The following is a 27,805-nucleotide window of genomic DNA, read 5'->3' on the forward strand; positions in this document are numbered from 1 at the left end:
GTGTGGGTACTATTTGTGTGGGTACTGTGCGTGTGGGTACTATTTGTGTGGGTACTGTGCGTGTGGGTACTATTTGTGTGGGTACTGTGTGTGTGGGTACTGTTTGTGTGGGTACTATTTGTGTGGGTACAGTGTGTGTGGGTGCTGTTTGTGTGGGTACTGTTTGTGTGGGTACTGTGTGTGGGTACTGCTTGTGTGAGCACAGTTTGTGTGGGTACTGCGTGTGTGAGTACTATTTGTGTGGGCACTGTGTGTGTGGGTACTATATATGTGGGTACTATTTGTGTGGGTACTGCATGTGTGAGTACTGCGTGTGTGGGTACTATATGTTTGGGTACTGTGTGTGTAAGTACGGTGTGTGGGTACTGTGTGTGTGGGTACTGTTTGTGTGGGTACTGTTTGTGTGTGGGTACTGCATGTGTGGGTACTGCGTGTGTGGGTACTATATGTTTGGGTACTGTGTGTGGGTGGGTACTGTTAGTGTGGGTACTGTTTGTGTAGGTACTATTTTTGTGGGTACTGTGTGTGTGGGTACTGTTTGTGTGGGTACTGTGTGTGTGGGTACTGAATGTGTGGGTACTGAATGTGTGGGTACTGAATGTGTGGGTACTGTTTATGTGGGTTCTGAATGTGTGGGCACTTTTTGATTGGGTACTTAATGTGTGGGCAATTCTTGTGTGGGTTCTGAATGTGTGGGCACTTTTTGATTGGGTACTGCATGTGTGGGCACTGCATGTGTGGGTACTGTGTTTGTGAGTACTGAATGTGTGGGCAATTTTTGTGTGGGTACTGTTTATGTGGGTTCTGAATATGTGGGCACTTCTTGTGTGGATACTGCATGTATGGGTACTGCGTGTGTGGGTACTGTTTTTGTGGGTACTGCATGTGTGGGTACTGTTTTTGTGGGTACTGCGTGTGTGAGCACTATTTGTGTGGGTACTGCGTGTGTGGGTACTGCGTGTGTGAGTACTGTGTGTGTGGGTACTGTTTGTGTGGGAACTGTTTGTGTGGGTACTGTGTGTGTACTGTGTGTGTGGGTAAGATATTAAGTTGGCTCAGTGTATCCCACAGCTACACATATCCATACCTCCCACTGGAGATCTCATCCCTTACTCTTTCCCTCTCCTCCTCTCTCTTCCTCTTTCATATTCTCTCCATCACTCCTGTCCTTCTCTGTTTCATTTATTTATAGTTGGAGCGAAGGGATGAAAAGTTGGAGAGCAAGAGAGCGACGTTCTGAGAGTCTTTAGGGAGATCCATCCATCCCGCAATCTCTGCAGTTTAAATATAGTGCGCGCCATCCATTCTTCCTCTCTCTCCCTCGCTTCCCTTCTTCCTCCCGCTCTTCCTTCACTGAGAAGACGAAACACAATGAAACTAATGCATATTTCATATTGTTCATCACAACTAATATCTCCACATGTACATCAAACAGGACCTAATGAGAGAGGATGGGTGTGTGTGTGTGTGTGTGTGTGTGCGTGTGTGTGTGTGTGTGTGAAATCACTAAAATGGATGTGTCACAGCAAGTTAGCTGGCTGCAAGAGAAACCAGCCGCAATCTGAACATGTATGAGCACAGTAGGGCGCTGTGTCGCTCTCTTGGGTTCGTTAAAAGCAAGACTTGATGTGTATAATTACCGTGGTAACCCCTACATGCTTGTTAAACGTTCCATTAAGTTCATTAAGTGATTAACGATGTTGATGAGGTTCTCAATTTCAATTATGCAAAGCGGAACTACACGAGTTGTCAGGTATTATTTGAAACAACTTTTCCAGGTGTTCTCTTATTTAAGCAAAACTTTGTGGTTAGTGCATACAATTGTTTAAAATACACATACATTCGGGGATAGGAATTTTTCTTCGCCATGTGACCTGATCAGGACAAACTCGGGGGCCTATGCATGACACCCAAGTCCAGTTCTCTTTCTTTATCATTTTGATTAGAACTCTACTCTGATTGCATTAACTGGGATATTAAATCAAGCAAATGCCAAATCTATTAACACAAACATCCCAAACATTGCAAACACACTCATACAATATTGGTCCATCCACACACACACAGTCCTTCCCTGAACAGATAATTCATGAATAGATACACCGGGCATAGTATTATATTTTAAATACCATAAGCCTGGTGAAAACACTCTGAAATTTGAATAACAGAGACAAATAGAGAGAAACTGAGACAGACAGACAGACAGACAGAGACAGACAGACATACAGAGACAGACAGACAGACAGACAGACAGACAGACAGACAGACAGACAGACAGACAGACAGACAGACAGACAGACAGACAGACAGACAGACAGACAGACAGAGAGAGACAAAGAGAGAGTAGAGAGAGACAGAGACAGAGAGAGACAGAGAGAGAGAGAGAGAGAGAGAGAGACAAAGAGAGAGAGAGAGAGAGAGAGAGAGACAAAGAGACAGAGAGAGAGAGAGAAACAGACAGAGAGGGGACCCATTCCTCTGTGTAAGCAACAGAGCAGCAGTTACAGCAGAAAAAGCAATCCCCAAATATTCCTCCTATCTCCTCTTTTCCTCTCTTCTTCCTGGTGATGTCATCTCTCCTGAGCCGAGGCCCGGGCCTGTTACGTAACGTGAGCAACGCTCTGTTCGTGTGTGTGTGTGTGTGCGCGCGTCTGTATGTTCCAGGGGGCTACCACGCTACCGCCCCCCCCCACCACTCTCAAACAATTATATAATTATTTTAGGTCGTTGTCATGGAAACGGACAGACACACTGCTGGGGAAGAGGGGGGATAACGTGTAGTCATTTTGATTGGGTGGGGGAAAGGGAGAGGAGAACGGAGATAAGGAATAAGTAAGAAAGAGAGAGACAGAGAGGGCGTGAAGTGAAAGAGAGAGACGCAAAGAAGGAGAGAGACAACTCTGTGACATTTAAAAACATTTGGGAAGACGACAAGATGTACTGTCCGTGAATTTCATGTCTCATTTCTCTTCTACCAAACCAGTAATAGCCAGCTCCATTTGTCAAATATAATCACCGCCTTCCGTTGTTTTACACTTTTGATTCATTAAGTCGTTTGTCAATGAAAAGTTTAATACAAAATCTGTGTTACTGTTAACCGCCCAAGAAGCAAGAGAAAAGGAGAGAGAGAGAGAGAAAAGGTAGGGGAACAAAGAGAGAGAGGGAGGGAGAACATCAGCTGGACCAGTCTGTCTGAGAACCCTGCTCTGATGTGCAGACAGACTCATCACGCATCACTCCTCCCAATTAAACACAACACTGGGTCTGACTGATGTAGAAAGAGGGAGAGGGAGAGAGAGAGAGAGAGAGAGAGAGAGAGAGAGAGAGAGAGAGAGAGAGAGAGAGAGAGAGAGAGAGAGAGAGAGAGAGAGAGAGAGAGAGAGAGAGAGAGAGAGAGAGAGAGAGAGAGAGAGAGAGAGAGAGAGAGAGAGAGAGAGAGAGAGAGAGAGAGAGAGAGAGAGAGAGAGAGAGAGAGAGAGAGAGAGAGAGAGAGAGAGAGAGAGAGAGAGAGAGAGAGAGAGAGAGAGAGAGAGAGAGAGAGAGAGAGAGAGAGAGAGAAACAGACAGAGAGAGAGAGAGAGAGAGAGAGAGAGAGAGAGAGAGAGAGAGAGAGAGAGAGAGAGAGAGAGAGAGAATGCCTTCTTCCACTAAAGTAGAGAGACAGAGATTTGAAGGGAAGCAGACACTAACAGAGATTTGAAGGGAAGCAGACACTAACAGGGGTTTGAAGGGAAGCAGGCACTAACAGAGGTCTAAAGGGAAGCAGACACTAACATAGGTCTAAAGGGAAGCAGACACTGACAGCAGACACTAACAGAGATTTGAAGGGAAGCAGATACTAACAGGGGTTTGAAGGGAAGCAGACACTAACAGGGGTTTGAAGGGAAGCAGACACTAACAGAGGTTTGAAGGGAAGCAGACACTAACAGAGATTTGAAGGGAAGCAGACACTAACAGCAGACACTAACAGAGATTTGAAGGGAAGCAGACACTAACAGGGGTTTGAAGGGAAGCAGACACTAACAGGGGTTTGAAGGGAAGCAGACACTAACCGAGATTTGAAGGGAAACAGACACTAACAGGGGTTTGAAGGGAAGCAGACACTAACAGAGATTTGAAGGGAAGCAGACACTAACAGGGATTTGAAGGGAAGCAGACACTAACAGGGGTTTGAAGGGAAGCAGACACTAACAGAGATTTGAAGGGAAGCAGACACTAACAGGGATTTGAAGGGAAGCAGACACTAACAGGGGTTTGAAGGGAAGCAGACACTAACAGGGGTTTGAAGGGAAGCAGACACTAACAGGGGTTTGAAGGGAAGCAGACACTAACAAGAGATTTGAAGGGAAGCAGACACTAACAGGGGTTTGAAGGGAAGCAGACACTAACAGAGGTTTGAAGGAAAGCAGACACTAACAGGGGTTTGAAGGGAAGCAGACACTAACAGGGGTTTGAAGGGAAGCAGACACTAACAGGGGTTTGAAGGGAAGCAGACACTAACAGGGGTTTGAAGGGAAGCAGACACTAACAGGGGTTTGAAGGGAAGCAGACACTAACAGGGGTTTGAAGGGAAGCAGACACTAACAGGGGTTGACCATTCCCCTGTTCAGGGACCATTCCCCTATTAACTGTTCAGGGGAACACTATGAAAGTCCATGTCAACATTACTAAGGGCGAATAGGAGACAACCAGTAGAAGTTTCTTATTGTGAGCTTGATTACTATTTTGGGAATATACTATATCTGTATAATGTGTTACCATACCATTCATTATAATTGTATCAAATTGTAACATAATTAGTTGTTGTTGCGGTGAAGGCTCATTAATGTATAGGCGTCATGGCAATGATAAATAATGATGATAAATAACCACTAAATACAGAGCTAATGAATTCTTCGCTAACTAGCTCTTCTTAACAGGACATCAACTAGTATAGATTTACCACACACACACACACACACACACACACACACACACACACACACACTCCTATCAACCATCATCAGCTGCTGGAGGTGATCCAGCCAATTATGAGTTGTGCGTTTCGGCATTTCACAGTCCTGAATAATTTTGTGTGTATTTCACAGTCCTGAATAATTTTGTGTGTGTGTGTGTGTGTGTGTGTGTGTGTGTGTGTGTGTATGTGTGTGCCTGCGTGTGCATGTTTCGGCATCTCACACTGCAGGATAATTATGCACCGTGGGAGATGTTGTTCCTTTCAGACACAAAAACAACACACAAAGTACACAAAAAGCAACCCCCAAGTGACGAGGTTGTTGTAGCCACTTCCTTTAATCCTACTGTCTAATTGCTTGGCTAAGACAGGTTGTTATTGACGAGAACGATGGAAGGACGATGGAGAAGAGAGGGAAGAGAGGAAGAGCTTTTAAAGGAGTAGGTTTCAACCTGTCTGTTTGAAGAAGGTCTTCGAAAGGAACAGAGTCCGATTTTTGGAACTTGAGACGAGGGAGATTTGGTTGAAAGATTTTCAAATCGTGCTAAGTTGACCCTGAGGTGAATTTAAAATGTTATCAAATGCATCTTCTGGTCTTTGAAGGGATGTTAAAATCTCGACTAACATATTCACTATCATCAAAACAGAAATCTAACCACTGAAAATGATATGGCACCATAGCATCTATAGGCCTACTCCTTTCTAACCTCAACAAAGGGAATATGTTGATTGAAGCATGATCCAAACTAGTCGCTCCAAACATTCATTGGTTCCCTAATTTCTTCCGGTCTTTTTTTTCTTATTTCTCAAAAAGACAGAGAGAGGATGACAGAGATATGGAGGGTAGAGAGAGAATGAGACCCAAGGCAGTAGTCTTGATTCAAATCCACACCGACACATCTACATATGTATGCAGGAGGCTGTGGTCTAAACTGCTAGACCATTCAGGCCACTTGTTCCTTCCAAGCCTCTAACACAGATAAAACACAGATTCACATTGCCCACAGTACTGTATCCCTGTACGCCTGGTAGATTAACAACAGCCTCAAATAACCCTGAATTAGGCCAACCATCCAACCCAACCATCCAACACGCTTTGTCCTACACACGCACACACACCCAATCCATTTCCCTGGGACTGGCGAGAAGAGAAAGAGATCTTGAATCAGTTTGCCTGCTGTTAAAATCAGTCGTTGCGGAATCCATTAGGATAACAGCAGAGCAGCAACGGTGTTTGTGATTGGATGTTGATCACTCCTACACAAGGCCGATGTCAACGTCAAAACAGAAACCATATTCCCTTCACAGTGCACTACTTCTCGCCAGAGCTATATGGGCCCTGGACAAAGTAGTGCACTATGTAGGCAGTAGGGCGTTATTTTGGATGTGTAGCCTTTGACTTTAAATCTTCAACTGTCTTCTATTGTGGAATAGAAAAAAAAGAACGATGAGATCCGGAAGCCCATACGGCTCTAGTCAAAAGAAGTGCACTACAAATAGAAGAGTGTTCCATTTGGGACACAGCCTGTGTCTTCTATTGTCAAAGAAAGAAAGAAAGAGAAATACGAGCTGAAAGCACTGCTGCTTAAAATATGACATACATCACCGGGATTAAAATAGACACGGAACTTCAGCCCCATGCACCATATGGCTGCGTTGCAAAGCATTCTGGGGAATTGACTTGACGCGTGGGGGAACTAGAACATTGTGGAAGAGAGATGGTGTTAGAATAAGGACAAGGGAAAAGTGATAGAATAGCACGTACAGTGCAGTATCTCTCTCATGCATAGGTCAACAAAACAGGAGTTGTGTTATGACGAAAGTCATCGTACCCTAGCCGTGCACACTCATCACCTGACATTTAGTATGGTTTGAGGATATTGAGGACAACAATGACAAAACAACAGCAACATCATTAGGGTCTATATGGTAGTTTTCAGTGTTGGATTAAAATGACGCTTAACCTTGTTATTTCACGCTCTCCGGAGCCAGGCTCATGCATGTGCACCGCGCACGGACGCTCATGTGTGCATCCTGGTTGTGCACGTGGAGGGTTAGGGGCCTCCTCTCAACACATGCTCAGCAGACGCTGACGCGTGGTGACACATTGCGTGTCGTGAGTGGAGCTACCTTGCTGAGTAATGTGACATTTAAGGTCTCCTGCTTTCGCTCGCTGTGGTGCATCGCACACGGCACAATCTGTGCGGAGCAAAACAAGATGCGTGTGTGTGCCACACCACATTTTGTCGACAGCATGAAACCTCCACTTCTGAACACATATCCTCCACTATTTCCCATAGTAACGCCTTCCTGCAGTTGTATGTTACATTTGTAGTGCTGAATGATTAACCAAAATGTCGGTCAATTAATGTTTTTGAAACAACTAATTGACCTATGTCTGTTCAATGATTAGATAAAAAAATATATATAATTGTGAACTCAATGCGCACATTGCGCTGCAGTTTCTCTAGAGATAAATCCGATCACGCCAGAACTGTGCAATGTAGTAGGGAATTGTAGTTTCCAAGAGGCCAATGTTCTGCATAGTTTAGCACAGAAAACGTGATAATTAGCTACAATGACCATCATCCATAGCGAGGCTACTTGTCCGGACTGTGTTTCTTTTACGCCTGCTATGTAAGAGACAGACGAATGCGCGATCAAGAGGATTGGATTGCGTAAACAATAACAGTAATTGTGTGATGGCGGGGATGCAGGGTTCTGTTCCCAAACGGAACAACTACAAATGTGCTTGTTCTAGTTCCTCAACGGGCGCAGCTGCACAGTGTCCACTCTGAGACTCCAATTAGTCCTCTCACTCAAACCCTTGTCGTGTTTTTGTCTTGTGTTGCACCTACCCCGCATTTTCCAGGGACAGTCTTACCATGTTACTGAATGTATCCAGAGTATTTTCAGATTTCGTTATCAACAAATGCGGCGAAAAGTACAATAAATGTTACGTTTGGATTCAGTCTCGTGTCAGTCAGGTGAAATGTTGTGTGCTCACCTTTGGTCTAATCATTTTCCCAATAACTCCAAACTGTTCCCTTTCAATTGTTACCATGGTTATGCATGTGCTTTTCATATTCCTTCTGTAAGAAACATATCAATTTAGCCCAATCCATATAGGCCAATTCCCAGTGTAACAGCGAACAGATTATAATAAGTAATATTATAAACAAGTATTTAGATGTTATTTGTTACCCGTCTGCTTGATTAAACACCAACAGTCTTTGAACGCGAGATGACATCTGGCCCCTCCCCTCCAATCCCCTCCAGCCAATGACAAGTCAAAGCGGGCTTCCGAACGGACATATCACATCCACCCCCAGCGAATGACATATGAGTGAATTCACACTAAGTGACAACTAACCTACCGTGGGCAGAGTCTGTGTGTAGACCGATCAGCCAGGACTGAATGGGGATGCATGATCTAACTAGCAGTATTCCTTCTGGTTTTGGGGTTATTGTCACTGGTTATTTGGACGTTTCAGGATTGGGTGAAGGCAGTGTTATTAAACTGCTTTGACTTGAGTTACAGTAAGAGCACAGCTAGGTGTGAGAGATATTAAAGTAGCATCTCTTTCACAAGGGGGCGTCGGCTGAGAGTTTTCCTTTTGCGAGGCTGGAGACAAACATTTTAACAGGTACGAACACAGAAGTCAATCACGCAGCTGACCAAATTACGCAAGTGTTTACTTCTGGGTTAACAGAGATTAAGGGACAACTGACCTGGGTGCTATACAGAGGGGGGGGGGGGGGGGGGGGGGGGGTGATTGCGTGCTGTTTGGAGGAGTTTTCTCAGTTGAAAGTGTCAGTTAGACACTAGGATCGCGTGCCAAGCTGTGTGGACACTTGCCTGGGGAGACAATGAGAAAGAATAAAAATAACTTCAAAGAACCCTCTTCGGGTCATTGGTTTTGGGAAGGTATATTGTTGGGAAATGTAACCACTCTCCAATATACAGATAGACCTATGGATGTTTAAGGTTATATACAGCGAGTGATACCATTAAGGCCATCATGAACCTACAGATGTGGGAGCTTCAATTGAGCAGTATTGTCACAGCAAAATAATCCTGCTGCAAGAGGATCTGAACGTTTAGACCATAATGTTGGATTATCTGTGGTGAGGCTATAAACTGGCCAGAAGTAGGCTACATGAAAAGTGCAACACTTAATATAACCGTGTGTTAGTGCAGGTTTTCAGTGAATTTATGTAAATCACAAAGCTAATCTGCATTACCTACGGTGGCATAGAAAATCCTCAGCAACAAAAGAGTGATCAAATTAAGATCCTACATCTGTGTCACCATAAATGCCCATCTTAACCGAACCTGAAATAAGCTAGCCTAAGATAGGACTCATCACTATCACTAGGGGAAACACTATCGACGCCACAGAGTGAAACGTATGTGCTGATGTGACCCAGCATCTTCTACTGAAATCCCTGGCCTCACTTGCACTAACTAACTAACTCAGGGACGCTCATTCTACTGCACTGAGCCACAGCATTACGCCTACTACCTACTCAAGAGGAATGTGTGACTGTGTAAAAATTTAAAAATACATAGGTTTCTTTAAGCTCCTCTGACCTCTCTGGGGAGGTTACCAGTTAAAGGAATAGGATGTTCCTAGCAGTCAGGAGGACTGCTGAATATCATTCACTATCAGATGAATCTTTAAAGGTGTGTGGAATGACTTCCGCTGTAGAACAACATCCTTGGTTCTATAATTCAACGGTGAGCTGCTAAGAGAGGGAAGGAGAAAGAAGGAGAGATATGGTGAGACGGAGAGGGAGCGAGAGAGAGAGAGGTAAAGATGGGAAATTGAGAGCGAGAGAGAGCGAGAGACAGAGACAGAGACAGAGACAGAGAGAGAGAGAGAGAGAGAGAGAGAAAACGATAAAAGCAAAGAAAGAGGTGGTGACCCCAGTGACAGTTTCGGGGAAACTTGCTAAGCTAATTGCAGTGATAGATGGGTCTTATTCCCACGAGGAACGATCTCCTCCTCATTCCTCATGCAATAAGTATATGGCGTCTGCAATCTGCACACTAAAGTACACACACACACCATCTGTAGCTGTTGTGGTTATTATGAAAACCCCAACCTCAGCCCCCTCAAGCATCACAATACCCAGCAGTTGATTTCTCAAAGGAAATCTCTCTCGGTATAGACGGGTCATCACCAATATGAATATGATTAGCAGACCTGGGTTCAAATAGAATTGAAACGGCAACCGCCCAGTCCACCCATCTGGCAGGCTACAGCAACTCAAGGCAGGCTAGAGGAAAAACTTAAAGTACTTGAAAGCTTTGGAATAGTAGCTGAACCCAGATCTGATGTTTATCACGATGTAAAAGCTGACAGTTATAAGTCAGAAGATTGTTTTATTTGATTTCATCAACTGTATATTGAGTTAGACAAGGCTTCATCTCTTCTAGTGAGCCTACGGGTCAAAGTTCTAGGAGTCCTCACACGCACGCAAACACACATACCTACCTACTTAGCTATCACCCACCTCTACAGACATCTGGGGCATCACACTGCAATTAATCAATTGGCCCTTCCAGCTTCCTAAGGGTATCACACACACTGTGCACACACCCACACTGTTCAGAGGGAACCCTAATTAAGTCATGGCCAAAACAGATAGTGTGTGCTGAAGACTGAATGCCTCCGGGAAGGCAGGAGACCGCTTGAGAGAGCAGTGTACTGTCGCAGCCTCATACACGGGCTGGGGTCCCCGCTACAGCAGCAGTGTGTGTGTGTGTGTGTGTGTTCTCATTTGATTGTGGCATACTGTATCATATCGGCACGCAGTCTAGACCTTGTGCATAATGCATATGGAAATGTCTCCAGCATCCTATTGAAGGACAGGAGAACTTGAAGAACACAAGGATTAGTTATAAAAGAGAAGCAGTTTTCAAATCATGTCATGTTTCAAATATCAGGTTTAAAGTCAAAGGAGGAGTTGAAAAACCAGGTTCTAATGAAAACACTTACGTTCGATGACTAGAACAAGGTCTAGTTCTAATGAAAACACTTACGTTCGATGACTAGAACAAGGTCTAGTTCTAAGAACATCCTTTAATGTTGTTTTATTACAAACTGTACAAGTCTGATCATCTCACAGCAGTAAATCAAAGGCCATGAAAGCATCTCATAAACCCACACATCCTTTGGGTCTCTCTCTCTTTGTCTGTCACCTATTCTTCAACCGCACAGCCCTATCAGCAATCTCACACATCTCTACTCTTCCCTTTTCTGGCCAGATGCTGAGTGAAAATAGCCTACATAGCAGAGGAGGCTGTTGGACGGCGCTACAGGAGGATGGACTCATTGTAAAGGCTGGAATGGAATACGTGAAATGGTATCAAACATATGGAAACCACGTTTGACTCCGTTCCATTCATTCCATTCCAGCCATTACAATGAGCCCGTCCTCCTATACCCCCTCATGCCAGCCTCTGTAAAATAACCCTATGCCCTACAAGTGCATAGGGCTAACTCCTCTACCTACAAACCATAGAGCACCAAATCCATCTCCTTAAAACCTAACACTCCTCATCGGAATCTTCTCCAGTCCCTGAGGACCCATCTACCAACACCACCAGAAGAAGAGTGAGAACACCCATCTACCAACACCACCAGAAGAAGAGTGAGAACACCCATCTACCAACACCACCAGAAGAAGAGTGAGAACACCCATCTACCTACACCACCAGAAGAAGCGTGAGAACCCCCATCTACCTACACTACCAGAAGAAGAGTGAGAACCCCCATCTACCAACACTACCAGAAGAAGAGTGAGAACACCCATCTAACTACACTACCAGAAGAAGAGTGAGAACACCCATCTAACTACACTACCAGAAGAAGAGTGAGAACCCCCATCTACCAACACTACCAGAAGAAGCGTGAGAACCCCCATCTACCTACACCACCAGAAGAAGAGTGAGAACACCCATCTAACTACACTACCAGAAGAAGAGTGAGAACCCCCATCTACCAACACCACCAGAAGAAGAGTGAGAACCCCCATCTACCAACACTACCAGAAGAAGAGTGAGAACACCCATCTAACTACACTACCAGAAGAAGAGTGAGAACACCCATCTAACTACACTACCAGAAGAAGAGTGAGAACCCCCATCTACCAACACTACCAGAAGAAGCGTGAGAACCCCCATCTACCTACACCACCAGAAGAAGAGTGAGAACACCCATCTAACTACACTACCAGAAGAAGAGTGAGAACACCCATCTACCAACACTACCAGAAGAAGCGTGAGAACCCCCATCTACCAACACTACCAGAAGAAGCGTGAGAACCCCCATCTACCAACACTACCAGAAGAAGCGTGAGAACCCCCATCTACCAACACTACCAGAAGAAGCGTGAGAACCCCCATCTACCAACACTACCAGAAGAAGCGTGAGAACCCCCATCTATCAACACTACCAGAAGAAGAGTGAGAACCCCCATCTACCAACACTACCAGAAGAAGAGTGAGAACACCCATCTACCAACACCACCAGAAGAAGAGTGAGAACACCCATCTACCAACACTACCAGAAGAAGAGTGAGAACACCCATCCACCAACACCACCAGAAGAAGAGTGAGAACACCCATCTACTAACACTACCAGAAGAGTGAGAACACCCATCTACCAACACTACCAGCAGAAGAGTGAGAACCCCCATCTACCTACACTACCAGAAGAGTGAGAACACCCATCTAACTACACTACCAGTAGAGTGTGAACACCCATCTAACTACACTACCAGTAGAGTGTGAACACCCATCTAACTACACTACCAGAAGAAGAGTGAGAACACCAATCTACCTACACTGCCAGAAAAAGAGTGAGAACACCCATCTACCTACACTACCAGAAGAAGAGTGAGAACACCCATCTACCAACACTACCAGAAGAGTGAGAACACCCATCTAACTACACTACCAGTAGAGTGTGAACACCCATCTAACTACACTACCAGAAGAGAGAGAACACCCATCTAACTACACTACCAGTAGAGTGAGAACACCCATCTACCTACACTACCAGAAGAAGAGTGAGAACACCAATCTACCTACACTACCAGAAGAAGAGTGAGAACACCCATCTAACTACACTACCAGTAGAGTGAGAACACCCATCTAACTACACTACCAGAAAAAGAGTGAGAACACCCATCTACCTACACTACCAGAAGAAGAGTGAGAACACCCATCTACCAACACTACCAGAAGAAGAGTGAGAACCCCCATCTACCAACACTACCAGAAGAAGAGTGAGAACCCCCATCTACCAACACCACCAGAAGAAGAGTGAGAACACCCATCTACCTACACTACCAGAAAAAGAGTGAGAACCCCCATCTACCTACACTACCAGAAGAAGAGTGAGAACACCCATCTACCTACACTACCAGAAAAAGAGTGAGAACACCCATCTACCTACACTACCAGTAGTGAGAACACCCATCTACCTACACTACCAGAAACCTCTAAAAAATCATGAAGGGCAGAAATCTCTGAAGCCACACCTGTGGCTTGTTCCCCCTCTTCTTTTCTGGCCTATTCTATACCTTTATCTACTTTCATCCGTACATTCTCTCCTCTCCTCTTTTCTCCCCTCCCCTCCTTTCCCCTCCCCCTTCTCTCCCCTCCCCTTCTCTCCCCTCCCCTGCTCTTTCTCCCCTCCCCTCTCCTCTCTCCTTTCCCCTTCCCTCCTTTCCATTCCTCTCTCCTTCCCCTCCCTTCCTTTCCTCTCCCCTCTTCTCTCCTTTCCTCTCATCTCTCTTCTCCTCTGCTCTTTTCTCCCCTTCCCTCATTTCCTCTCCTCATCTTTCCTCTCCTGTCTCCTTCCCTTCCCTTCATTTCCTCTCCACTCTCCTTTCCTCATCTTTCCTCTTTCCTTTACTCTCCGCTCTCCTTTCCTCTCCTCTCCTCCTTCCCTCTCCTCCTTTCCTCTCCTCCTTTCCTCTCCTCCGCTCTTTTCTCCCCTCCCTCCCTCCTCTCCTCTGCTCTCTAATTTCCCCTCCTCTGCTCTTTCCTCCCCTCTGCTCCTCTCTCCTTTCCTCTCCTCATATTTCCTCTCCTCTTTCCCCTCTCTTCCTTTCCTCTCCTCACCTCTCTCCTTTCTTATCAACTCCTTTCCGCTCCTCTTCGCTCCTATCCTCTCTCCTTTCCCCTCCCCTCCTCTCCTTTCCTTTCCTCTCCTTTCCTTTCCTCTCCTCTCTCCCCTCCCCTGATTTCCTCTTCTCTCCCCTCCTCTCCTCTCCCCTGCTCTTTTCTCCCCACCCCTCTCTCCTTTCCACTTTCCTCCTTTCCATTCCTGTTTCTTCTCCTCTCTCCTTTCCCCTCCCCTCCCCTCTCCTCTCTCCTTTCCCCTCCTTTCCTCTCTCCTTTCCACTTTCCTCCTTTCCATTCCTCTCTTTCTTCTCCTCTCTCCTTTCCCCTCCTTTCCTCTCCCCTCCCCTGTTTTTTTCTCCCCTCCCCTCCTCTCCTGTCCTCTCCTCTTTCCTCCCCTCCTCTCCCATTTCCCCTCCCCTCCTTTACTCCTCTCCCCTCCTCTGCTCTTTTCTACCCTCCTCTGCTCCTCTCTCCTTTCCCATCCCCTCCTTCCCCTCCCTTCCTTTACTCTCCTCTCTCCTTTCCCCTCCCTTCCTTTACTCCTCTCCCCTCCTCTGCTCTTTTCTACCCTCATCTGCTCCTCTCTCCTTTCCCATCCCCTCCTTTCCTTTCCTCTCTCCTTTCCCCTCCCTTCCTTCCTTTCCTCTCCTCTCTCATTTCCCCTCCTCTCTTCTTTCCTTTCCCCTCCACTCCTTTCCTCTGCTATCCTTTCCCCAAGCATCAGAAATCAGAAATAAACTCACCCAGCGGGGTCCCTGCAATTAAAATCATGGAAGGTGGCGTAATGACGGGTTTGATGGGTTATGGGTAATTTCATGTCTTTCTGGCGGCATGTGTGTGTATGTTTGTCTGTGTGTGTGTGTGTGTTCTTGTGTTTGTGGGCACACACGTGTGTGTGTGTGTTAGTGAAATGAGGGGTTCCGTCTGAAGTGGAGGAGCAGCAGGACGTTGGTGGAAGGAACAGAACAATCAGAGAAGTCTTCTGCAGGTACTTCAGGGGAGCTCACGCCGAGCGTCATCAAGGCCTGCACTGTACACATGTCCATCTCCACTGCTGAGGCAGCAGGGGTACCTGTACTGCACTGTACACAAGTCCATCTCCACTGCTGAGGCAGCAGGGGTACCTGTACTGCACTGTACACATGTCCATCTCCACTGCTGAGGCAGCAGGGGTACCTGTACTGCACTATACACATCCATCTCCACTGCTGAGGCAGCAGGCGTACCTGTACTGCACTGTACACATGTCCATCTCCACTGCTGAGGCAGCAGGGGTACCTGTACTGCACTATACACATCCATCTCTACTGCTGAGGCAGCAGGGGTACCTGTACTGCACTGTACACATGTCCATCTCCACTGCTGAGGCAGCAGGGGTACCTGTACTGCACTGTACACATCCATCTCCACTGCTGAGGCAGCAGGGGTACCTGTACTGCACTGTACACATCCATCTCCACTGCTGAGGCAGCAGGGGTACCGGTACTGCACTGTACACATGTCCATCTCCACTGCTGAGGCAGCAGGGGTACCTGTACTGCACTATACACATCCATCTCCACTGCTGAGGCAGCAGGGGTACCTGTACTGCACTATACACATCCATCTCTACTGCTGAGGCAGCAGGGGTACCTGTACTGCACTATACACATCCATCTCCACTGCTGAGGCAGCAGGGGTACCTGTACTGCACTGTACACATCCATCTCCACTGCTGAGGCAGCAGGGGTACCTGTACTGCACTGTACACATCCATCTCTACTGCTGAGGCAGCAGGGCTACCGGTACTGCACTATACACATCCATCTCTACTGCTGAGGCAGCAGGGGTACCTGTACTGCACTATACACATCCATCTCCACTGCTGAGGCAGCAGGGGTACCTGTACTGCACTGTACACATCCATCTCCACTGCTGAGGCAGCAGGGGTACCTGTACTGCACTGTACACATCCATCTCTACTGCTGAGGCAGCAGGGCTACCGGTACTGCACTATACACATCCATCTCCACTGCTGAGGCAGCAGGGGTACAGGTACTGCACTATACACATGTCCATCTCCACTGCTGAGGCAGCAGGGGTACCTGTACTGCACTGTACACATGTCCATCTCCACTGCTGAGGCAGCAGGGGTACCTGTACTGCACTGTACACATCCATCTCCACTGCTGAGGCAGCAGGGGTACCTGTACTGCACTGTACACATCCATCTCCACTGCTGAGGCAGCAGGGGTACCGGTACTGCACTGTACACATGTCCATCTCCACTGCTGAGGCAGCAGGGGTACCTGTACTGCACTATACACATCCATCTCCACTGCTGAGGCAGCAGGGGTACCTGTACTGCACTATACACATCCATCTCTACTGCTGAGGCAGCAGGGGTACCTGTACTGCACTATACACATCCATCTCCACTGCTGAGGCAGCAGGGGTACCTGTACTGCACTGTACACATCCATCTCCACTGCTGAGGCAGCAGGGGTACCTGTACTGCACTGTACACATCCATCTCTACTGCTGAGGCAGCAGGGCTACCGGTACTGCACTATACACATCCATCTCCACTGCTGAGGCAGCAGGGGTACCTGTACTGCACTATACACATCCATCTCCACTGCTGAGGCAGCAGGGGTACCGGTACTGCACTGTACACATCCATCTCCACTGCTGAGGCAGCAGGGCTACCGGTACTGCACTATACACATCCATCTCCATTGCTGAGGCAGCAGGGGTACCTGTACTGCACTATACACATCCATCTCCACTGCTGAGGCAGCAGGGCTACCGGTACTGCACTATACACATCCATCTCCACTGCTGAGGCAGCAGGGGTACCTGTTGCAGGGGTACTCTTCCGGCGCCGACAGAGATGGCCGCCTCGCTTCGCGTTCCTAGGAAACTATGCAGTTTTTTGTTTTTTTACGTGTTATTTCTTACATTAGTACCCCAGGTCATCTTAGGTTTCATTACATACAGTCGAGAAGAACTACTGAATATAAGATCAGCATCAACTCACCATCAGTACGACCAAGAATATGTTTTTCGCGACGCGGATCCTGTGTTCTGCCTTACAAACAGGACAACGGAGTGGATCCTATGCAGCGACCCAAAAAAACGACTCCGAAAGAGAGGGAAACGAGGCGGTCTTCTGGTCAGACTCCGGAGACGGGCACAGCGCGCACCACTCCCTAGCATTCTTCTTGCCAATGTCCAGTCTCTTGACAACAAGGTTGATGAAATCCGAGCAAGGGTAGCATTCCAGAGGGACATCAGAGACTGTAACGTTCTTTGCTTCACGGAAACGTGGCTTACTGGAGAGACGCTATCCGAAGCGGTGCAGCCAACAGGTTTCTCCACGCATCGCGCAGACAGGAAAAAACATCTTTCTGGTAAAAAGAGGGGCGGGGGCGTATGCCTTATGACTAACGTGACATGGTGCGATGAAAGAAACATACAGGAACTCAAATCCTTCTGTTCACCTGATTTAGAATTCCTCACAATCAAATGTAGACCGCATTATCTACCAAGAGAATTCTCTTCGATTATAATCACAGCCGTATATATCCCCCCCCAAGCAGACACATCGATGGCTCTGAACGAACTTTATTTAACTCTCTGCAAACTGGAAACAATTTATCCGGAGGCTGCATTCATTGTAGCTGGGGATTTTAACAAGGCTAATCTGAAAACAAGACTCCCCAAATTTTATCAGCATATCGATTGCGCAACCAGGGGAGGAAAGACCTTGGACCATTGTTACTCTAACTTCCGCGACGCATATAAGGCCCTGCCCCGCCCCCCTTTCGGAAAAGCTGACCACGACTCCATTTTGTTGATCCCTGCCTACAGACAGAAACTAAAACAAGAGGCTCCCACGCTGAGGTCTGTCCAACGCTGGTCCGACCAAGCTGACTCCACACTCCAAGACTGCTTCCATCACGTGGACTGGGAGATGTTTCGTATTGCGTCAGATAACAACATTGACGAATACGCTGATTCGGTGTGCGAGTTCATTAGAACGTGCGTTGAAGATGTCGTTCCCATAGCAACGATTAAAACATTCCCTAACCAGAAACCGTGGATTGATGGCAGCATTCGTGTGAAACTGAAAGCGCGAACCACTGCTTTTAATCAGGGCAAGGTGTCTGGTAACATGACCGAATACAAACAGTGCAGCTATTCCCTCCGCAAGGCTATCAAACAAGCTAAGCGCCAGTACAGAGACAAAGTAGAATCTCAATTCAACGGCTCAGACACAAGAGGCATGTGGCAGGGTCTACAGTCAATCACGGACTACAGGAAGAAACCCAGCCCAGTCACGGACCAGGATGTCTTGCTCCCAGGCAGACTAAATAACTTTTTTGCCCGCTTTGAGGACAATACAGTGCCACTGACACGGCCTGCAACGAAAACATGCGGTCTCTCCTTCACTGCAGCCGAGGTGAGTAAGACATTTAAACGTGTTAACCCTCGCAAGGCTGCAGGCCCAGATGGCATCCCCAGCCGCGCCCTCAGAGCATGCGCAGACCAGCTGGCCGGTGTGTTTACGGACATATTCAATCAATCCCTATACCAGTCTGCTGTTCCCACATGCTTCAAGAGGGCCACCATTGTTCCTGTTCCCAAGAAAGCTAAGGTAACTGAGCTAAATGACTACCGCCCCGTAGCACTCACATCCGTCATCATGAAGTGCTTTGAGAGACTAGTCAAGGACCATATCACCTCCACCCTACCTGACACCCTAGACCCACTCCAATTTGCTTACCGCCCAAATAGGTCCACAGACGATGCAATCTCAACCACACTGCACACTGCCCTAACACATCTGGACAAGAGGAATACCTATGTGAGAATGCTGTTCATCGACTACAGCTCGGCATTCAACACCATAGTACCCTCCAAGCTCGTCATCAAGCTCGAGACCCTGGGTCTCGACCCCGCCCTGTGCAACTGGGTACTGGACTTCCTGACGGGCCGCCCCCAGGTGGTGAGGGTAGGCAACAACATCTCCTCCCCGCTGATCCTCAACACTGGGGCCCCACAAGGTTGCGTTCTGAGCCCTCTCCTGTACTCCCTGTTCACCCACGACTGCGTGGCCACGCACGCCTCCAACTCAATCATCAAGTTTGCGGACGACACAACAGTGGTAGGCTTGATTACCAACAACGATGAGACGGCCTACAGGGAGGAGGTGAGGGCCCTCGGAGTGTGGTGTCAGGAAAACAACCTCACACTCAACGTCAACAAAACTAAGGAGATGATTGTGGACTTCAGGAAACAGCAGAGGGAACACCCCCCTATCCACATCGATGGAACAGTAGTGGAGAGGGTAGCAAGTTTTAAGTTCCTCGGCATACACATCACAGACAAACTGAATTGGTCCACTCACACAGACAGCATCGTGAAGAAGGCGCAGCAGCGCCTCTTCAACCTCAGGAGGCTGAAGAAATTCGGCTTGTCACCAAAAGCACTCACAAACTTCTACAGATGCACAATCGAGAGCATCCTGGCGGGCTGTATCACCGCCTGGTATGGCAACTGCACCGCCCTCAACCGTAAGGCTCTCCAGAGGGTAGTGAGGTCTGCACAACGCATCACCGGGGGCAAACTACCTGCCCTCCAGGACACCTACACCACCCGATGTCACAGGAAGGCCATAAAGATCATCAAGGACATCAACCACCCGAGCCACTGCCTGTTCACCCCGCTATCATCCAGAAGGCGAGGTCAGTACAGGTGCATCAAAGCTGGGACCGAGAGACTGAAAAACAGCTTCTATCTCAAGGCCATCAGACTGTTAAACAGCCACCACTAACACTGAGTGGCTGCTGCCAACACACTGACACTGACTCAACTCCAGCCACTTTAATAATGGGAATTGATGGGAAATGATGTAAATATATCACTAGCCACTTTAAACAATGCTACCTTATATAAATGTTACTTACCCTACATTATTCATCTCATATGCATACGTATATACTGTACTCTATATCATCGACGGTATCCTTATGTAATACATGTATCACTAGCCACTTTATACTATACTATGCCACTTTGTTTACATACTCATCTCATTTGTACATACTGTACCCGATACCATCTACTGTACCTTGCCTATGCTGCTCTGTACCAACACTCATTCATATATCCTTATGTACATATTCTTTATCCCCTTACACTGTGTACAAGACAGTAGTTTTGGAATTGTTAGTTAGATTACTTGTTATTACTGCATTGTCGGAACTAGAAGCACAAGCATTTCGCTACACTCGCATTAACATCTGCTAACCATGTGTATGTGACAAATAAAATTTGATTTGATTTGATTTGATTTGTACTGCACTATACACATCCATCTCCACTGCTGAGGCAGCAGGGGTACCTGTACTGCACTATACACATCCATCTCTACTGCTGAGGCAGCAGGGGTACCTGTACTGCACTATACACATCCATCTCCACTGCTGAGGCAGCAGGGGTACCGGTACTGCACTATAAACATCCATCTCCACTGCTGAGGCAGCAGGGGTACCTGTACTGCACTATACACATCCATCTCCACTGCTGAGGCAGCAGGGGTACCTGTACTGCACTGTACACATCCATCTCTACTGCTGAGGCAGCAGGGGTACCGGTACTGCACTGTACACATCCATCTCCACTGCTGAGGCAGCAGGGGTACCTGTACTGCACTATACACATCCATCTCCACTGCTGAGGCAGCAGGGGTACCTGTACTGCACTGTACACATGTCCATCTCCACTGCTGAGGCAGCAGGGGTACCTGTACTGCACTGTACACATCCATCTCTACTGCTGAGGCAGCAGGGGTACCTGTACTGCACTATACACATCCATCTCTACTGCTGAGGCAGCAGGGGTACCTGTACTGCACTATACACATCCATCTCCACTGCTGAGGCAGCAGGGGTACCTGTACTGCACTGTACACATCCATCTCCACTGCTGAGGTAGCAGGGGTACCGGTACTGCACTATACACATCCATCTCCACTGCTGAGGCAGCAGGGGTACCTGTACTGCACTGTACACATCCATCTCTACTGCTGAGGCAGCAGGGTTACCGGTACTGCACTATACACATCCATCTCCACTGCTGAGGCAGCAGGGGTACCTGTACTGCACTGTACACATCCATCTCTACTGCTGAGGCAGCAGGGGTACCGGTACTGCACTATACACATCCATCTCTACTGCTGAGGCAGCAGGGGTACCGGTACTGCACTGTACACATCCATCTCCACTGCTGAGGCAGCAGGGGTACCGGTACTGCACTGTACACATCCATCTCTACTGCTGAGGCAGCAGGGGTACCGGTACTGCACTATACACATCCATCTCCACTGCTGAGGCAGCAGGGGTACCTGTACTGCACTATACACATCCATCTCTACTGCTGAGGCAGCAGGGGTACCGGTACTGCACTGTACACATCCATCTCCACTGCTGAGGCAGCAGGGGTACCGGTACTGCACTATACACATCCATCTCTACTGCTGAGGCAGCAGGGGTACCTGTACTGCACTGTACACATCCATCTCTACTGCTGAGGCAGCAGGGGTACCGGTACTGCACTATACACATCCATCTCCACTGCTGAGGCAGCAGGGGTACCGGTACTGCACTATACACATCCATCTCTACTGCTGAGGCAGCAGGGGTACCGGTACTGCACTGTACACATCCATCTCCACTGCTGAGGCAGCAGGGGTACCGGTACTGCACTGTACACATCCATCTCCACTGCTGAGGCAGCAGGGGTACCTGTACTGCACTGTACACATCCATCTCTACTGCTGAGGCAGCAGGGTACACAGACACAAACACGCATACAGGGTGCTCTCTCTCGCATGGACAATAACACACGGACAATAACACACACAGACAGACAAGAAAATATGCACTCAAAGACACACAAATCTTCACACACTGTAAATGTACACTAACACACTCACAGACACACGCAATCATAAATGCAATCATACACCCCCCCTCCTGAAAAGCACTTTCTCAAAAGGTCAAATCAAAACATGACTCACTCTTAACACGAACTACATCTATTTTTTTTTTACCAGGAACAGGACTCGCAAATTAAATTAGGAAAAGGGGTGAAAGAAAGTACACCTTTAAGAGAGGTTATTAGTCCAAACTGTGTGTGTGTGTGTGTGTGTGTGTGTGTGTGTGTGTGTGTGTGTGTGTGTGTGTACACATTGAAAGGAGAGGTTATCATTTAGTCCAACCTCTACCTTTACGCCACTCGTTACTGGAGTCACCCCAGAGTCCTGGCCTCTTAAACGCTCACTTTCATTCTAACAAGGAGAAGGAGAGGTGAACTATAATAGGCAGGGAAAGGAGAATAACTTGACCTCCGACCCCCATCTCCTTTTAATAGACCATAACGGTGACCTTGAGGGAGGAGGATGAGATGGGAGATTGATTGTGGCCATTTTTCTTAATTAGCACACCAGAGAGTGGGGGAAAGGAGAGGGAATGTGGTGGGTAAAGTAAAAGGTGAAGGGAGTGTGGGGGGAGGGGGGGGGGGGGGTATGACAGCATGTGTGTCATCATTATCTCAAGGTAAGCAAAACGTCAATGCAATCCTTCAGTGAACCCCTCTCCATCCCCTCTTCCCCTCCTTCCTTCTCCCAAGCTTCAGTTCAACCCAACATTACAACATAGTTGAATGTCAAATTTCCTCCATCCATATGGGGCTATAAATAGACACTGGGCTAGATGATGCAGGATAGGCCGGTCTGGAAGATGATGATGATGGTGATGAAAGTCCATAAATGCATACGCAGCTGACTAATAAGAACACAGTAGAAGCTGTGGTTCATCTGGGAAGGATGTGGGATTTTGAAGACGAAAAACATATAAGAGACCTGCTTCAAATTCCCTCAGTTTTAGCCTAAGATTTTAGTCACTTTATTAACTCTGTAGGGGTATGCACTTCTAAACCTGTCAAATACACTGCTAAGAATAATAGTGCTTAGCAGTTATACATACAGAACCAGTCAAAAGTTTGGACACACATACTCATTCAGGGGTTTTTCTACATTGTAGAATAATAGTGAAGACATCAAAACTATGAAATAACACATGTGGAATCATGTAGTAACCAAAAAAGTGTTAAACATATTTTTATATTTGAGATTCTTCAAAGTAGTCACCTTTTGCCTTGATGACAGCTTTGTACACTCTTGGCATTCTCAACCAGCTACATGAGGAATGCTTTTCCAACAGTCTTGAAGGAGTTCCCACATATGCCGAACACTTGTTGGCTGCTTTTCCTTCACTCTGCGGTCCAACTCATCCCAAACCATATCAATTGAGGTCGGGTGATTGTGCAGGCCAGGTCATCTGATGGAGCACTCCATCACACTCCTTCTTGGTCAAACAGACCTTACACAGCCTGGTAGTGTTTTGGGTCATTGTCCTGTTGAAAAACAAATGATAGTCCCACTAAGCATAAACCAGATGGGATGGTGTATCGCTGCAGAATGCTGTGGTAGCCATGCTGGTTAAGTGTGCCTTGAATTCTAAATAAATCACAGATAGTGTCACCAGCAAAATCACCCCCACACCATCACACCTCCTCCTCCATGCTTCATGGTGGGAACCACACATGCAGAGATAATCCGTTCACCTAGTCTGCATCTCACAAAGACACAGCGATTTGAACCAACAATCTCAAATTTGGACTCATCAGACCAAAGGACAGATTTCCACCTGTCTAATGTCCATTGCTCACGTTTCTTGGCCCAAGTAAGTCTCTTCTTCTTATTGGTGTCCTTTCTTTGCAGCAATTTGACCATGAAGGCCTGATTCACGCAGTCTCCTGTGGACAGTTGATGTTGAGATGTGTCTGTTACTTGAACTCTGTGAAGCATTTATTTTGCCTGCAATCTGAGGCTGGTAACTCTAATGAACTTATTCTCTGCAGCAGAAGTAACTCTGGGTCTTCCTTTCCTGTGGCGGTCCTCTTGAAAGCCAGTATCCTCATAGTGCTTGATGAACTTTAAAAGTTCTGTCATCAAGGTGGCTACTTTGAAGAAAAATATATTTTGATTTGTTTAACACTTTTTTGGTTACTACATGATTCCATATGTGTTATTTCATTGTTTTGATGTCATCACTATTATTCTGCAATGTAGAAAATAGTAAAAATAAAGAAAAATCCTTGAATGAGTAGGTGTGTCAAAACCTTTGACTGGTACTGTATATATATATATATATATATATATATATATATATATATATATATATATATATATATATATATATATATATATATATATATATATATATAGTTGTATCTATTTGAGGGATTTAACCATTTTTGGTTCTATACAGCACCATTTCATCTAGCAGTGTGTAGCCTAGTGGTTAGAGCATTGGACTCGTAACCGGAAGGTTGTGCAAGATCGAATCCCCGAGCTGACAAGGTCTGTCGTTCTGCCCCTGAACAAGGCAGTTAACCCACTGTTCCAAGGCCATCAATGAAAAGAAGAATTTGTTCTTAACTGACTTGCCTAGTTAAATAAAGGTAAAACAAAAACATGTAACTCAAGCATTCTTACACACCATTCATCCATCGACGAGTGCCGGCTTGAACAGTCAAGCCCAAGAGGTCGCCATGGAAACTGGGGACATTCACTTTTCAGAAAAGCTACAGGGGTCCCAGAATGTGACCGAGAATAAGTGTGAAAAGTGCTGAAACACCCAGAAAGAACACTACCGTGTGTGTGTGTGTGTTTGATGTACTGTAGGCTCATGGGAGCCTATCTGACCCAACAGTTTGTTTTACCCCAGATTGGGAGGACAAGGGGAGATGGGAATAAGGAGGGAGGGAGGGAGGGAGGGAGAATACGGGGTGCTCTCTTTCTTCCTTCTTTCTCTCTTACCTGGAGCGGGGGGCAAGAGAGGAAGGGATATGAGATGTTTCATTTTGTTACCTGGTTCGGTGCAGTTTTTCTTTTCCCCGTCCTCTTCCATGCTGTTATTACTGTCCAATGTGTCCACCTCCTGCAGTAGCTTCCTGCCTCCCCATCGCTCATCATCAAACGTGGTGGGGCTGGATGTGTCATAACCTACGAGACACAGGTAGAGGAGGCTTGAAAAGAGGTAACCAGGGCATGTTCCTTAAGGCACATGGATCAAAATTCTTTGCAACACAAAATGAAAACGAGCATTTGTCATTGGACCAGTTCAGTATTACCTCCCGGTTTCTCTCTGTTTTATTCTGTTTTCTCCCTACTTAACACGACCATGATCTACTTTGAAATCAACAAAGTCTGAGGAGGATTATTTTGTCAGTGTTGAAGTTATATTTCTCAAGTTATTATGCACTGAGAAATGAAATGAAGGGAAAGGACTGGGGGCAGAATACATTGTATTGAATCACACAAAATGTCACTTGAATCATGAGTGCACTCTGAATAAAGAACACATCTAGAGGCAAAAACAGGGTACAGGATTCATTCATTTTCTCCTTTGGACAACCCTTAACCCACTCTAACCTTTTCAGCTGGCTGACCACACGTCTGACAGACACAAAAGAGAAAAGCTTTGAATCAAAACAGAGGTATTCAATTGTCCTATAGTCAGACCTAGAGGTATGGCTGAACTTTCCACCTGGCATCATCACCTTTGATTCTGTACTCACAGGGCAGGCAGCGGGCATTGCGTGCCAACATTCAATGTGTATTTACCTCCTCTCACAGACACACACAGGCCATCCATACACACACATACACACACACAGAAATAACAAGCATATCGCACCGGTGATTAATGTGTCACTGCCTGCAAGGCGTTGAGTGCTTCTCCATTAAGCTCAGAGAACATAACACACACACACACACGCACGCATGCATGCACGCACGCACGCACGCACGCACGCACGCACGCACTTCATGAAGTGGATCATAAATAATCAACAGAATTAATATATATTCGGCACGTTGTTTAATAGTTTCGCAGACAAGCACACAATGGGAAGAGGAGAAATGCATTAGCTGGAGTGTCATTGTTGGTTTGAACACACACACGGTAGTGTGTGTCCCTGTTGCATTGCATTGTTCCGTTACCAGGATGAGCACACTGACATAGCAGTGATGCACAAATCATGAGTATGAAATATGAATATTCATATACAAGCACCAAGCCTTCTGTCCCTGTTCTGTAATGGATTCAATGGGATATAAGTGACAGCTCACGAAAAGCAAACGTCGACCTCGAATAGAGTAGTAGAGGAAGAGAGTAGGAGTGGACAGCTTTTGTCTCTCTCTGTAACCTGGAGAAGTGTTTTTAGTATACCCCTGGGTACTCTGCCCTGATTTCAGCTTAGCTGCAGTATAAAACACCTGAGCTTTACTGCGGTTGTACAGGCAATGCTTCTCTGACACACCTACTCATTCAAAGGATTTTCTTTACTCTAAATATTTTCTCCATTGAAGAATAATAGTGAAGACATCAAAACTATGAAATAACACATTTGGAATCATGTAGTGACCAAAAAAGTGTTCAACATATTTTTTTAGATTTGAGATTCTTCAAAGTAGCCCCCTTTTGCCCTGATGGCAGCTTTGCACACTCTTGGCATTCGCACACCAGCTTCATGAGGAATCCTTTTCCAACAGTCTTGAAGGAGTTCCCACATATGCTGAGCACTTGTTGGCTGCTTTTTTTCTCTTTCTGCGGTCCAACTCATCCCAAGCCATCTCAATGGGGTTGAGGTCAGGTGATTGTGGAGGCCAGGTCATCTGATGCAGCACTCCATCACTCTCACTGGTCAAATAGCCCTTACACAGCCTGGAGGTGGGTTTTGGTCATTGTCCTGTTGAAAAACAAATGATAGTTCCACAAAGCGGAAACAAACTAAGCGTGTTGGTGTATCGCTGCAGAATGCTGTGGTAGCCATGCTGGTTAAGTGTGCATTGAATTCTAAATCAATCACAGACAGTGTCAGCAGCAAAGCACCCCCCACACCTCCATGCTTCATGGCGGGAATCACACATGCGGATATCATCCGTTCACCTACTCCGCGTCTCACAAACACACAGCGGTTTTATTATTGGTGTCCATTAGTAGTGGTTTCTTTGCAGCAATTCGACCATGAACTCTGTGAAGCATTTATTTGGGCTGCAATTTCTGAGGCTGGTAACTCTAATGAACTTATCCTCTGCAGCAGAGGTAACTCTGGGTCTTCCTTTCCTGTGGCGGTCCTCATGAGAAACAGTTTCATCATAGCGCTTGATGGCTTTTGAGACTGCACTTGAAGAAACTTTCAAAGTTTTGACTGACCTTCATGTCTTAAAGTAATGATAGACTGTCATTTATATTTGCTTATTTGAGCTGTTCTTGCCATAATATGGACTTGGTATTTAACCAAATATATCTATCTTCTGTATACCACCCCTAAATTGTCACAACACAACTGATTGACTCAAACACATTAAGAAGGAAAGAAATTCCACAAATTAACTTTTAACAAGGCACACCGATTAATTGAAATGCATTCCAGGTGACTACCTCGTGAAGCTGGTTGAGACAATGCCAAGAGTATGCAAAGCTGTCATCAAGGCAAAGGGTAACTACTTTGAAGAATTTGTTGAACACTTTTTTGAATACTACGTGATTCCATATGTCTTATTTAATAGTTATGATGTCTTCACTATTATT

General features: G+C 46.4%; 1 protein-coding gene across 1 annotated transcript in view; it reads right to left on the reverse strand.

Moving 5' to 3' along the window:
* LOC110487295 (sodium/potassium/calcium exchanger 3) overlaps positions 1 to 27,805 on the reverse strand; it is a 61,796-nt gene that overhangs the window by 28,881 nt on the left and 5,110 nt on the right. The window contains exon 2 of the mRNA XM_036940429.1: positions 25,078 to 25,212. Coding sequence (XP_036796324.1) covers positions 25,078 to 25,212 — 135 coding nt within the window. The remainder of the gene's footprint in view (positions 1 to 25,077; positions 25,213 to 27,805) is intronic.

The sequence above is a fragment of the Oncorhynchus mykiss genome, chromosome 13, assembly GCF_013265735.2.
Source record: "Oncorhynchus mykiss isolate Arlee chromosome 13, USDA_OmykA_1.1, whole genome shotgun sequence".
In the NCBI taxonomy this organism is placed as follows: Eukaryota; Metazoa; Chordata; class Actinopteri; order Salmoniformes; family Salmonidae; genus Oncorhynchus; species Oncorhynchus mykiss.